The sequence below is a fragment of the Anopheles ziemanni genome, chromosome 2, assembly GCF_943734765.1.
Source record: "Anopheles ziemanni chromosome 2, idAnoZiCoDA_A2_x.2, whole genome shotgun sequence".
Taxonomy (NCBI): Eukaryota; Metazoa; Arthropoda; class Insecta; order Diptera; family Culicidae; genus Anopheles; species Anopheles ziemanni.
Genome location: NC_080705.1, coordinates 79,985,025 through 79,998,166, shown reverse-complemented (window position 1 = coordinate 79,998,166; position 13,142 = coordinate 79,985,025). Strand labels below are relative to the sequence as shown.

The 13,142-nt window shown below is 40.9% G+C and overlaps 1 protein-coding gene across 1 annotated transcript in view; it reads right to left on the bottom strand.

Annotated features, from left to right (window-relative positions):
- Positions 1-591: 591 nt before the first annotated feature.
- The window catches only part of LOC131281247 (uncharacterized), a 58,456-nt gene continuing 45,905 nt past the window's right edge, over positions 592-13,142 (bottom strand). Inside the window, exons 8-9 of the mRNA XM_058310520.1 lie at positions 794-1,012; positions 592-687 (exon numbers count right to left, since the gene is read on the bottom strand). Of these exons, the coding sequence (XP_058166503.1) occupies positions 592-687; positions 794-1,012 (315 nt within the window). The remainder of the gene's footprint in view (positions 688-793; positions 1,013-13,142) is intronic.

The following is a 13,142-nucleotide window of genomic DNA, read 5'->3' as shown; positions in this document are numbered from 1 at the left end:
TTTCTTTAACTGTTTGTTTGTTTTTTGTCTCAGTTTTATTATAATCTTGTTTTAGTTTTCAAAGCGTTAGATGAAGCGCTGTAGCCTTCCGTTTTTTGTGTGCTTTCGGCCGTTCCTTAAACGCTTAAGTGTAGCATATTGTGTGTGCGTGTATGTATTTATCCAGTGTATTTTATGGTTCCTTGTCTTATCTATGCAGCAACTTTTTATTTTTCTTTCCTTACTATCTACGTCAATAGAATACTTTTCGTTTCTCTCATTAGAAGAACGGGTGATGTGTTGTTGTATTAGATGTTTCGTCATGCAAAACGAAATCATTGGAGAAATGTATAACGAGAAAGAAAGGATATTTTTTCAAAACTTCAATGAAACTTTCAATAAGATTTGATAAGAGAAAAGGTAAAGTTTTTTACAACATTAGAGAACGAAATATCATTAGATTGGGCTGAAACAATAGAAGTCATAAACTTACTTATTAAAACTATTTCAATGTTATAGGTCCAATCAAATCATCTTAAATGAATTACAATGTTCACAGGAGACCACAAAGGAAGCCATGAATATCTTTACGGAAGATCGGCAATAAACAATTCACTGCGTAACGGCTGTAACGGTAGCGCCATTAGTAAGCGTTATGCCCATCGAAGACGTTACCATTTTCAGTGCATCTGAGTTGGATTTTGTGTCCTGTAATGGAAAACGATGTGGAAACAGTTTGATGTTAGATACGTGCCCTGAAAAACGCCCTTCGATAAGGACCTCCTTCAGTGGATAAGCTATCGAGATTACTTACTATACTGAGTGCCGTCATGATGCATGCCCTTGGCGGGTTTGTCTCCTTCAGCCCGGGTGCGTTCATGCCACCATTAACGAATCCATTCGCGTGCAGCACCGACGATTCCACCTTCCCATTGCAGCCGATGGTCGCATCGGTCATCGAAGAAATGTCCTCATTCGAAGACGCCGTCTGGAGACCTTCCGGGGAACCGAGGGTCGCCTGCGATTGCGTTTCCTGCAGCGGGAGAACAAGGAGGGAAAAATTCGCGTTGTAAAACAGATAAAGTACCTCCTGATGGACAGAACATAATGTGGGGCGGGTGTCGTGATTGAAGCATAGATTGTACCGTACGCGAATGGCCACTCCCCGGCGTTATAGTGGGGTAACGGGGCACACCTAAAAACCCACGTCAACCTCTGAGTCTATATTTTTTTTCCACACGGTCCTAAGCCAAAGGACACACCGTTTTATTAGATCGACAAATGAGATAATGGGCGCTGTTTGAGTAACCCATAAAGCCTGACATACAGCTTTTAAGCTGGCGGTGCTGATAAAAATAGAGGCCATTCTGCAAACCGACAGGCACGTTCCAGAAGGAACGATGCAAGGATGCCGGAGGGCAAAGAGGCCAATGAGAGCTTCCTTCTGGGCTCTGAATTTCCATTTCGCGGACACACTGTAGTGATTGTCCTTTCAGATGGTGGACTTGTTTCCCGCCCCTCTTTATCGTCTTTATCCAAGGATGAATCCAGGATTCCCGTTTTAATTCCCTCGTTCGTTTTGTTGACCAACAACGAAAGGTATAAATCGGAATGGAATCCTTCCAGTGCCGGTGGAGACGAGCCCTCGTTGCCTTGGAAGCCTCCGCGCGGAGGTGCATAGGGCGTATGGTTTTCCGATTCAACTCGGTCCGGTTTATAATCCGTCGTCGGGACCGGATGTTCGTGACCGGACGATACTGAATGCCAGTTAGATATCGTGAGCTCGACGGTGAAAAGGGAAAATTGGTGGAAATGGTGCCCATCCTGCCTACGTCCAAATCGACAGTGGTCAGCGAAGACAAACATACCCTGCGAGGGAAGGAGGGCTGGAACCTTTTAGGAAAATTATTTCGAATGAATAATATATTTTTATCATTGGACTTATCATCTCCCGGTACTCGTCGGTATGCTTTTCCTCGCTTTCTTTTATTCTCCAACCGGTCGGGCAATGTCGGGCATGCAGGGCATGTTGCATATCGCTGACCGTACCTCCACCACCGACGCTTCCGCCGAAGTCACGACAACTGACTATCTCTCGGGCCGGCTACGTGAGGTGTGGCCGACATCATGCCCTGAATGTTCGACTCGCTCAAGAAGACCGAAACCTATCCGCCGTCGCCGGCATGATACGAGCGGACGATGAATGGATGAGACTTTGGTGGAATTTTTCGACGCTGTGGTCTGCGGTTTACTGGTTGGAGTTGTATGACTACGGCCCAGTTTGCGCCGGGTGAATCATCGCCACATACCGGTTAGGGGAAGGTAACTCGGTAACTTATGTTCCCAAGCAGCACATGAATATTTGTTCCTGCCATTCTGCATTTGCAAGCAGGAAGGTAAAAAGTGGCCAGCTTGGTGTGAAGCTTATCGACGGCTGGCAATCAGCAAATCGTGTGGATTAATTTTAAACAGAAGCTTTAACAAGACACCTTGTTTCCGGTGCCTCATGTATTTATTTATAATCTGATAAGTTCAAAGATAATTTATGTAGAATGATATTTGTTTTCCTTATTTGATTGTAAGGCTTTAAACGACGAATGACCTTGTTTCTTATATAAATAAAATATATTTACAATTTTAAATTTTTTTTTGACAAGTTAAAAAATAAAATATATTTACAAATCTTTCGTTTCATATTAGGAAACATACTAAAATGTTCAGTCTATTGAAATAATGCTTTGATATTTGTTAATAAAAAATTTAAAACTGGTACTGAAATAATAGCAGAATAAGTAAGTATTCTTAAAAATAAAAAGAGAGTCATAAAACTCTAAACAAACTGAACTGAAATCGACAAGAAAAAGTAAGACGGTCAACTTGTAGCTTCGCTACAACTAAAACGTATCTTTGTTGACAAATGAGTTTATTGAATAATATTGTTGATATCTTTGAACATTGAAATCCACCCGCCCCAAAAGTATCGCCCCGATTCCAGTCACATTGGGACCATCACGATAAAGTAACTTCCCAAAAACTTCGCCATCGTCTCTGATCCGAAAGGCGGAAAGGAAAGAAAACCCGAAACAGGATATCTTGATTTATTTGCCACAAAAGTTTGTTTCCCTCGTTTGCTTTTCATGAGTCCAAAACGAGTGAGATAACGGTGGGAAACAAATCAACCATTTCCCAGGGGGAAACTCGGTGCCGGGAACGCCACGGCTACCGAGTGCGGAAAACGAACATCTGTTCGCGCGATGTTTTTCCGCGAGAGATCAAACTTTCTTGATAAACTGACGCCGGCCGGTCGAACCGAAATTCGTTGAAGATTTCCGACCAGCTTCCGATCGCGAAAATATGCTTCCAAAAAATGGAAACAAACATTCAACACAAACACACTGACATTTAGATGAATCTGCTGAGAAGGAAAAAGTCACACGGAGAAAATGCTGTTTTCACTTCAACGGCCAGTCAACCTCGACGAGGACATAAAGCGTGCTCGAGTCTCACGGGCACTGTTTGAGGTCGGAAAAAAGGAAAGGGAAAAACAGGAACAAGGCAAGTGCACGTGTGTGAAAGTATGCCAGTTGGTCCCGTTTGCTCGATCAGATTTCTTTTCTACTACCCCCAAGGATAACGATGTCTTTCACACCAGACAAATGGCGTTAAGTGACTGTGTGTGAAGAAAGTGAGGTAGAAGGAAGAAATGAAAATATCTATCGGGAAACCGTCACATACAAACACGGACGATACGGGGACGGAATGTTGGCACTCCGAACGACTAGCACGGGATAAATCTGTTGAATTTTGAATGCAGTCCAAAACTAGTTTCACGTAGAATGGAATCGCGGTGAGGGAAGGTTGAAGAAAGAGCGGGAAATTGGCGAGTGGTTTTGCAAGTTCCGTGAGAACATTCCGAAGAAAAAAGAAAGCCCTGGTTTGGCTAAGATCGTCCCACGGCACAGGAGTATCACTTCTATCACCGTAAACTCCCCTTCCGAAATGGATCTTGGACAGAAGGCAAGCGAACGCTTTCGTTCTGTAACTCGTCTTTGGGCGAGTGGTTTTGAAGTGGAACTAGCGAGACTAGAGGGAAGGAAATATCCGGGGCTGCAAACAGGGGAAAAAGATTCAACCTGATAGCACTAATCTGAAATCTTCATTTTCAATTTGCAGTACCACACATTTTTCGACCAATTTTCCCCTTCCTTGTTGGTTGTGTGGAGGAGCAGGATCTTTGAAGGATCTATTCGGGTAGCTTTTATCCCTTCCCAAGTCGTATTGGTAAGCACCGTGGGCATCGTCTGGACAGAATATCCGCAACGGTGGACGGTTGGTCAACCGATGCTGAATGTCTGAATGAGTGATGGCTCTGAGGTTGAGGAGGCATGCATGATTGATTTGAATTCTGCGAATTGTTCAAATGCATTAAGTAATCTAGAGCTCCTTCGAAGGCAATTTATTGATAACGCTTAGAATGTTTGACATTTAGGTTTTCTTCTTTGGTTTTTTATGCTACCCTTTTCATGGCTTAACACGTTGCGTACCAAGCGTTTTAGCACAAATTTTAGTACATTTTTTTTAATTACAATTTGTTTATAATATTTGTTAAACCGATTGTTTTCAAAGACCAAGCAAAAACTTAGCTTCCCAAAAAATTTATATAAAATATTACAATAATTTTTATGTTGCATTTTCATGTATTTATGGGTCAAAAACTTTTTAGAACTAGAACGCGGTACGGAACGTGTTAAATGAGAAATCAAACTATTAAGGGTTTTTAAGTATCGAAGATTGATTAAAATCTTCTTCTCTACTACATATTTTAGCTTTTTTTATGTATGGAGTTCTGTGTACACTAAAAACTCGACCAATACTGAACCGTCGCTTCTGAAACTTTTCACACATTAAGTTTAAGTACTGCAGATGTTGTTGAAGGTTTGCTTGATCACTAGCTTGATGTTGTTGAAGGTTTTGCTTGATCACTTTTTGATAAAATTATCTAAATTTTACAATTTAAACTCAGTTTTACTAACACTTACAAAACAAGCATGTAAACAAATGTCAAGGTGTATCCAACATAGTTACCCTAAGGTTTATACATCACAGGGAAATTCATGAAATTTCATACATTTAAATTTGCCGTTATTGTAACTAATAAATTAATTCAAACTTTCAAGTAAAGAGTAAAACCATAATTATTTTCTCAATCCCTTCGTCACCGAGCAACGGCGGGGCGTCAAGCTAGTTAAGAATAATTTGAAATCAAATAGATTAGTAACAGTAAATTGAAATCTAAAAGGCTTAACACAACATACGAAATGGGAGTTTATTTTAATATTGTTGTTTGATTCAAATTTAAAATTATTTGATGTATGAAACATAAGAAAAAAGAATTATTATTGTAAAGGTCTGAAGCACCAACTCTTCTTAACACCTGTGCTACATTGAATCAAAACGCCCCCATCACGCTACAGATTGAAAGAGTTTAACTACTGACCTGGGTTGAAATAGTTTCCCTGCTAAAGAACCCCCAATGACTCTAGCCTCAGTAAAACATGTACAACATATTGATGCTATCATCTTTGGCTTTAACACCTCCACATGCCCGCCCACACGAGTCTACTTTCGTCTCTGTCGAGCTTAAGCTTTCGTTTCTTCCCAGTCTCCTAGGGGGAGGAAAACCCGTAAATGCATAATCCGGCCTAGTCTTTCCAGAGGCAATCTTTTCCCACCAATGTGTGTGTGTGTGTGTGTGTGTGTGTGTGTGTGTGTGTGTGTGTGTGTGTCTACATGATGTCTTGCTTGAGGCCTGCTCGGAGTGGGTATCGTTCGGGACGATATTCCAATATTTGCCTTTTCCCTTTTCTGGACGGGCTTATGTTCGCCAAGGGGTGGGTGGGTCCGGGAGTCCGAAAACAACATCCCACTTCATCCCCCTACCGGATGCAGATTGAATGGTTTTCTCGATAGGAAATAGATTACGCGTTCGCGTGGATTGGGGGGTGACGAGGGGTGTAGGGTAGACAAATGGGCGAAGATAGCAAGCATTGGTAGTGTGAAGAATTCATGTCGATTTTTCGCCTCCAATGCGAAGGCGAATTTGCTTTCCCACCCGATGCCGTCGAGCTCGAAGTGATTTTTATGGTTTCGAATAAATTTTTATGTTCGCAATGAGGCCGAACATTTCGGGCCGTTCGATGCTGCGATGCGATTTCAATGTAGCGCACGGTGGGAAAGTGGCAGCAAAAACACGAACTGGAAATGTCCTCGGGGTTCGCGTTCTACTCTTTTTCCTCTCCAGACTCGAGATGAGCTTGAGAAGATTAAAAATGACGTCCGGATTGGATTCTTGTCGAATTTCGAATCCGTTGCCTTTTCCGATTGGTTTAGTTTCCACTGTTCCTCGTCCCGAGAAAGAAGAACAGAGGAAGGGAGAGTGGAATGCAGGACACTCTCGTGCCTTGAGTTGCCGAAAGAGGACGAATGGAAGGACGAGCAGGAATCCCGCCGGGGCTGCCCGCAACGAAAAGGGAAGAAATGGTGAAATTGCAGCGAGTAATGTGGAGCCGGTAATCCGTAAAAAAGCGGTGAAAATGGGAAATTCCGTCACGTTCGAGGTTTGTGGGGGATCGCCCCGAAGAAGTTCCCCCCGCACGCCGGAAAAAAGAATTAGCCGAGAGTGGTGTTGAAAGTAATTGATTCTTGATTAAAATCAGTTACATATCGGCCAGTTCGGGTCGGGACGCCACGGGGACGAGGCCCGAGGACGGCAGGGGTCAATAGGGAGGCCGGACATACGGATTCAGCTCGATGTCACGTACTGGGACCGGATTTTCGGGGGATGGACCGACCGACCGACAGTGAAAGGAATGCCGTGTCACCGTTTTATCGACGTGACGGGATTAGAAAGTATCAGATTTGAGTATCTGGCGTTGATAAACCGTTTACAAAGTGTCGGTCGTTGTTTTCGTTTACGGGAACATGCTCTTCGGTGTTCGTTCCCGGGGGGATTGCCTCGGTTTGATTGTGTCAATGTTAATGTGCTGAAATGCGATTCGGAGAAATTTATCGATACCGAAAGGCAGTGATGCAAATGTATCGATTGATTTTTTGGAACATTGAAAACGGGAGGAAATAAATTTTAAGAAGCATAAATACCACATAAATCTTTGATTTTAGATGGTATTTGTGATTTACAGGGGTTGTAAATGTGTTTTATTGTACATTTCTTTTAAAAGGAATGTTTTTTGTGTTCTTGTTTTAATGTTTGCCTAATTGCAAACAAAGATTTAACAATCGAATCCGATGATTTGAATACACATTAAATAATGGCATTTTTAAGGAGTTTCAATTTTCTGCTTACCAAGTCAAATTTTTTGCTGAAAATGAGATAATCATGTGCCGTTTTTACTAGCACTGTGAAATACAAACTTTTCTCTGGATTGCAGTTTTTGTTAACGTTTAGTGATTTGTTGTTTACCATCTGGAATTAAGAGTTGTGAGTCAAGCTCTGAAGAATGCGTTGTTTACAACTTTCGACAGCAAACAAACCGCATGAATCATTGAACTAGACATCGACTAGTTTGAAATTAGCAAAGCGTTTCTTTAGTTGAAAAATTCGTGATTATATCGTTCTGTTTCGAATGGCACGCTTTAACTCGAATGTGCTGCCAGTATATCGCCAGTACTCGTACAGATATCTTCGGAAAGCGATTTGTGCAATGAGAATTACTTTACTTTAGAATGAGGTTCATTATTGTGTATCTTTGCCTAGTGTTGAGCGTAACATTGACATTAAACGAGCAGGTGATGGCTGATGGTGACGCGCCAACCGTCATGGAAGCGGTTATTCACGCTATGATCGATTTTCGGAGGGAAATGTTGGACAAGTTGAAGCTTTCCCTCGAGTATCATACGGATCAGTTGGAAGAGATAAAACATCACGTGAAGCACGTGATCGAAGAAGTAGAAAAACGGATGACTAATCGAGTTGTGCAACTTCAGGATAACATTGAAACTATCCAGTCTCGGATCGTAGATCTGCAGGAGGAAGCGAAGCAGATGAAAGTGATTAAGAACCGCGTGGAGCACGTGATCGAAGAAAAAAAATCTCAAGGAAATAGAATGAAAAAGGAAAACCATGAGATTCGAAGAATACTTGTCGAGTTGCGAACGCCTGGTTCATGCAATCAGGTTAAATCCAACACCACTGGAGCTTATTACATCAATCCTTATGAATACATTGAAAAGCCTATCTTGGTTTTGTGTAACTTTGAAAACAACTTCAACCGCAGCGGTGCCTGGACAGTGTTCCAGCGTCGGATGGACGGGTCCGTGGACTTTTACCAGAATTGGACAATGTACAAACACGGATTCGGTGACGTATATGGAGAGCACTGGCTCGGTTTGGAGAATCTTCATGTCATGACGAAGTCAGGAAAACACGAGCTGTTGGTGTTGTTAGAAGATTTCGAAGGAAACTCGACTTACGCGTTGTACGACGAATTCAAAATTGGTAGTGAGGAGGAAAAGTATAAGCTGACTGTAGGAAAGCATTCGGGAGCCGCTGGTGACTCATTGGTGGGCCACAATGGAATGAAGTTCTCTACGAAGGATCAAGACAATGATCTAGATAACATGTCTCATGGCTGCGCAGAAACCTTTGCAGGAGGTTGGTGGTTCGGAAGTTGCTATAATAGGTAGAATTCTTCGTACTTAATTTCACTTCACTACTTTTAATAAAATTTTTAATTCACCTCGTTTACAGCCATTTGAACGGACGATATTATCAAAAAGGAAACCACCTCGACAAACAAGGTGTTCATTGGAGCAGTTTTCCACGTGCCAACTACTTACTGAAATCAACGACGATGATGTTCCGCAGCCGAACTTGAAGGTTGCATGTATAAAACTGAATAATAACTAGAATTAACAACAAGTTTCGGTTGTATTGAAAACAGTGCCATATTTAGCTCGATACTGCTTCATACGGGACAGGGTTCGTCAAGAAAGATAGCAAAATGAAATACTAATGATTAGATTGGTAATTTGATAAAGTTTTGTAATGCTTTCACTATTCAAAATCAAATAAAGTATGTATGAAACTGTATGGATATGCAAAGCAAGTTCATCCTTGTCTTCAAACTTAAACTTTTATCAAAATGGACGAAATATATCGTGCTAGTCTTGCAAAAGGAAATTGAATAGGCTCAAGAAAGAAAAATGGACGCCAGAAACCAGTTTTATCCAACTGTACCAGTTTTATCTGACTGTAAATGAGACATGTTATATTTATTTGATTTGGTATGAAACCTTTTTCCCGTGCATTATATTCCAACGTATATGCAGCATGATGTGTTTGCGTTATTATGTTTGCCTATTTCACAGATTTTCACTGTTGGATCCGATGTTTGAAAAAACTGTTTTACACATTTTTTTCACGACAGTAAATTAACGTTTCTACAAGCCCTATGTGTGCTGTAGTGTGATCTGTAGCGTGAAATTTTTGTTAAGCCTTAGCGATTTGTTGCTTACCATCTAGGGTTAGCAAATTGTGAGTCAAGCTCGGATGTATGTGTTATTAACAACTTTCGACAGCAAACAAACCAAATGAATCATTGAACTAGACATCGACTAGTTCGATATTAGCAACGCGTTTCTTTAGTTGAAAAGTTCGTGATTATATCGTTCTGTTTCGAAAGGCACCCTGTAACTCGATTATGCTGCCAGTATATCGCCAGTACTCGTACAGAGACCTTCGGAAAGTGATTTGTGCTACGACAAGTCAATACTTTACAATGAAGATCACATGTGTGTATCTTTGCCTAGTGTTGAGCGTAACATTGACATTTAATGAACAGGTGATGGCTGATGGTGACGCGCCAGCCATGATGGAAGCGGTTATTCACGCTATGATCAAGTTTCGGGCGGAAATATTGGATGATTTGAAGAATTCCCTCGAGTATCACGGGAAGCAATTGGAAGAGATCAAGCAATACATGGAGCACGTGATCGAAGCGCAAGAAAACAGGATGAAAAAAGAAAACCATGAAATTCGAAAAATACTTAGCAAGTTGCGAACTCCTGGCTCATGCAGTCAGGTTACATCCAACACCACTGGAGCTTATTACATCAATCCTTATGAATACATTGAAAAGCCTATCTTGGTTTTGTGTAACTTTGAAAACAACTTCAACCGCAGCGGTGCCTGGACAGTGTTCCAGCGTCGGATGGCCGGGTCCGTGGACTTTTACCAGAATTGGACAATGTACAAAAATGGATTCGGTGATGTCAATGGAGAGCATTGGCTCGGTTTGGAGAATCTTCATGTCATGACGAAGTCGGGAAGACACGAGCTGTTGGTGTTGTTAGAAGATTTCGAAGGAAACTCGACTTACGCGTTGTACGACGAATTCAAAATTGATAGTGAGGCGGACAAGTATAAGCTGACCGTAGGAAAGTATTCGGGAACCGCTGGTGACTCATTGACGGAGCACAATGGAATGAAGTTCTCTACATTTGATCTAAGCAATAGTGAAGAAAGCTGCGCAAAAAAAGATGAAAGAGGTTGGTGGTTCAAAAGTTGCAGTTTCAGGTACATTTCTTTATGCAACATATACTCAAGTGGTGTAATAGCACCATACTAAATTGCTTAATTTACCTCCTTTACAGTCATTTAAACGGACAATATAATCGAAAAGGAAATCACCTCGACAAACAAGGTGTTCAATGGCGTGATTTTCCACGTGCCAACTACTCTCTGAAATCAACGACAATGATGTTCCGTACCAGAGCTTGAAGATGATCTACGAACCTGAATAAATTCTAGAGAAATCAACTACAACAATCTCAGTTAAAAACAGTGTCTTAAATAGCTCGATACTGCTACATAGAGGCCTGGGATTGCCAAAACGGATAACATATCTTATATACCTATGATTAGATTGTTGGTAATTTGGTATTGTTTTGTAATGCTTTCACTGTTCAAAATCAAATAAAGTATGTGTATGAACCATGTGGACATGCAAAGCAAGTTGGCTTTATCATTAACTTTTATGAAAATGGACGATGGATATCGGACTAGACTTGCGAAAAGGGAATTAAATATGCTCAAAAAAGAAAAATGCACGTCGTAAATCAGCTTTGTCCAACACTGTAAATGAGGCATGGTATAATTTTGGATTCTGTTATGAAACCCGCGTTCCTGTGCACTAAAATTCTAGCTAATTCTTCTTCTTATTGGCGTAACGAATTCTTGGTCATGCGTGCCCGTTAAGGGCTTACGAGACTTGTTTCCCTGTTGTACGTGGATAGTCAGTCCTCTCGTACAGCTAATTATATGCATCATAAAGTGATTACGTTTTGAATGTTTGCTTACTTCAATAGCAAAAATAGATTTTCACTATCGGGCCTAATGTGTATGAAATGTACTGTTCAGCGATGTAGTCAAGGTATGATCAATCTAAATCACATTTTATACAATTTTAACAGCAAATGCAGTTCTCTAAACTACGGACAGTGCCCAGTTGAACCATTTCTAATCGATGAAACGCAGTGGTCCTGTGAAACGCAATGTTTTGTCTGGATTGGTGTATTTTTTGTTAATTTTTAACGATTTGTTGCTTACCATCTATAAATAAAAATTGTGAGTCAAGCTCTGAAGAATGCGTTGTCAAAAACGTGCAACAACCAACTAACCGTATGAATCATGGAACTAGACATGACTAGTTCGATGACAGAAACGCGTTTCTTTGGGTAAAAAGTTCGTGATTATATAGTTTTGTTTCGAAAGGCACTAGGTATCTGGATTGTGCTACCAGTATATTGCCAGTACTCGAACAGAGACCTTCGGAAAGTGATTTGTGCTACGAGAAGTCAATACTTTACAATGAGGTTCATAATTGTGTATCTTTGCCTAGTGTTGAGCGTAACAATGATATTAAACGAGGAGGTGATGGCTGATGATGACACGTCAGCCGTGATGGAAGCGGTTAATAGCGCTTTGATGGATTTTCGGAGAGAAATATTGCACAATTTGAAGCTTTCCCTCGAGTTTCATACGGAGCAGTTGGAAGAGATTAAGTACCACGTAGAGTACATGGTCGAAGAACAAGAAAAACGATTGAACAAGGAAAACCGTGAAATTCGAAAAATATTTGACGATTTAAATACGCCTGGCTCATGTAGTCAGATCAAATACAACACCACTGGAGCTTATAACATCAATCCTTATGAATACATTGAAAAGCCTTTCTTGGTGCTTTGTTACTTCGATGACAACTTTAACCTGGGCGGTGGCTGGACGGTATTCCAACGGCGGATGGATGGCTCCGTGGACTTTTACCAGAATTGGACAATGTACAAACACGGATTCGGTGACGTAAATGGAGAGCACTGGCTCGGTTTGGAGAATCTTCATGTCATGACGAAGTCGGGAAAACACGAGCTGTTGGTGTTGTTAGAAGATTTCGAAGGAAACTCGACTTACGCGTTATACGACGAATTCAAAATCGGTAGTGAGGAGGAAAAGTATCAGCTGACCGTAGGAAAGTATTCGGGAACCACTATAGACAAATTTTCGAAGCATAATGGAATGAAGTTCTCTACAAGGGATCAAGATAATGATCTAGATAACTCGCAAGAAAGCTGTGCAGAACGCTACAAAGGTGGTTGGTGGTTCAATCGGTGTTATTGGAGGTACATTTCTTTATGCAAAATATGCTCTAACGTTGTAATAATAGCTAAATTGTTTGATTTACCTCTTTTGCAGCCATTTGAACGGACAATATTATCAAACAGGAAACCACCTCGACAAACAAGGAGTTCAATGGCACGATTTTCCACGTGCGGATTACTCCCTTAAATCAACGACAATGATGTTCCGTAGCCGCACTTGAAGGTGATTAAGAGCCTGAATAATATCTAAAAAAAATCAACTACAACAATCTCATAAGATTCGGTTGTATTGAAAACAGTGCCATATTTAGCTCAATTCTGCTTCATACGGGACAGGGATCGCCAAAATAGATAACAACTCTTATATGCATATGATTAGAACTTTGGTAATTTGGTAATGTTTTGTACTGCTTTTACTTTTCAAAATTGATTAAAGTATGTGTATAAACCATATGGATAGGAAAGCGGGTTTAGTATTGTTTTCAATA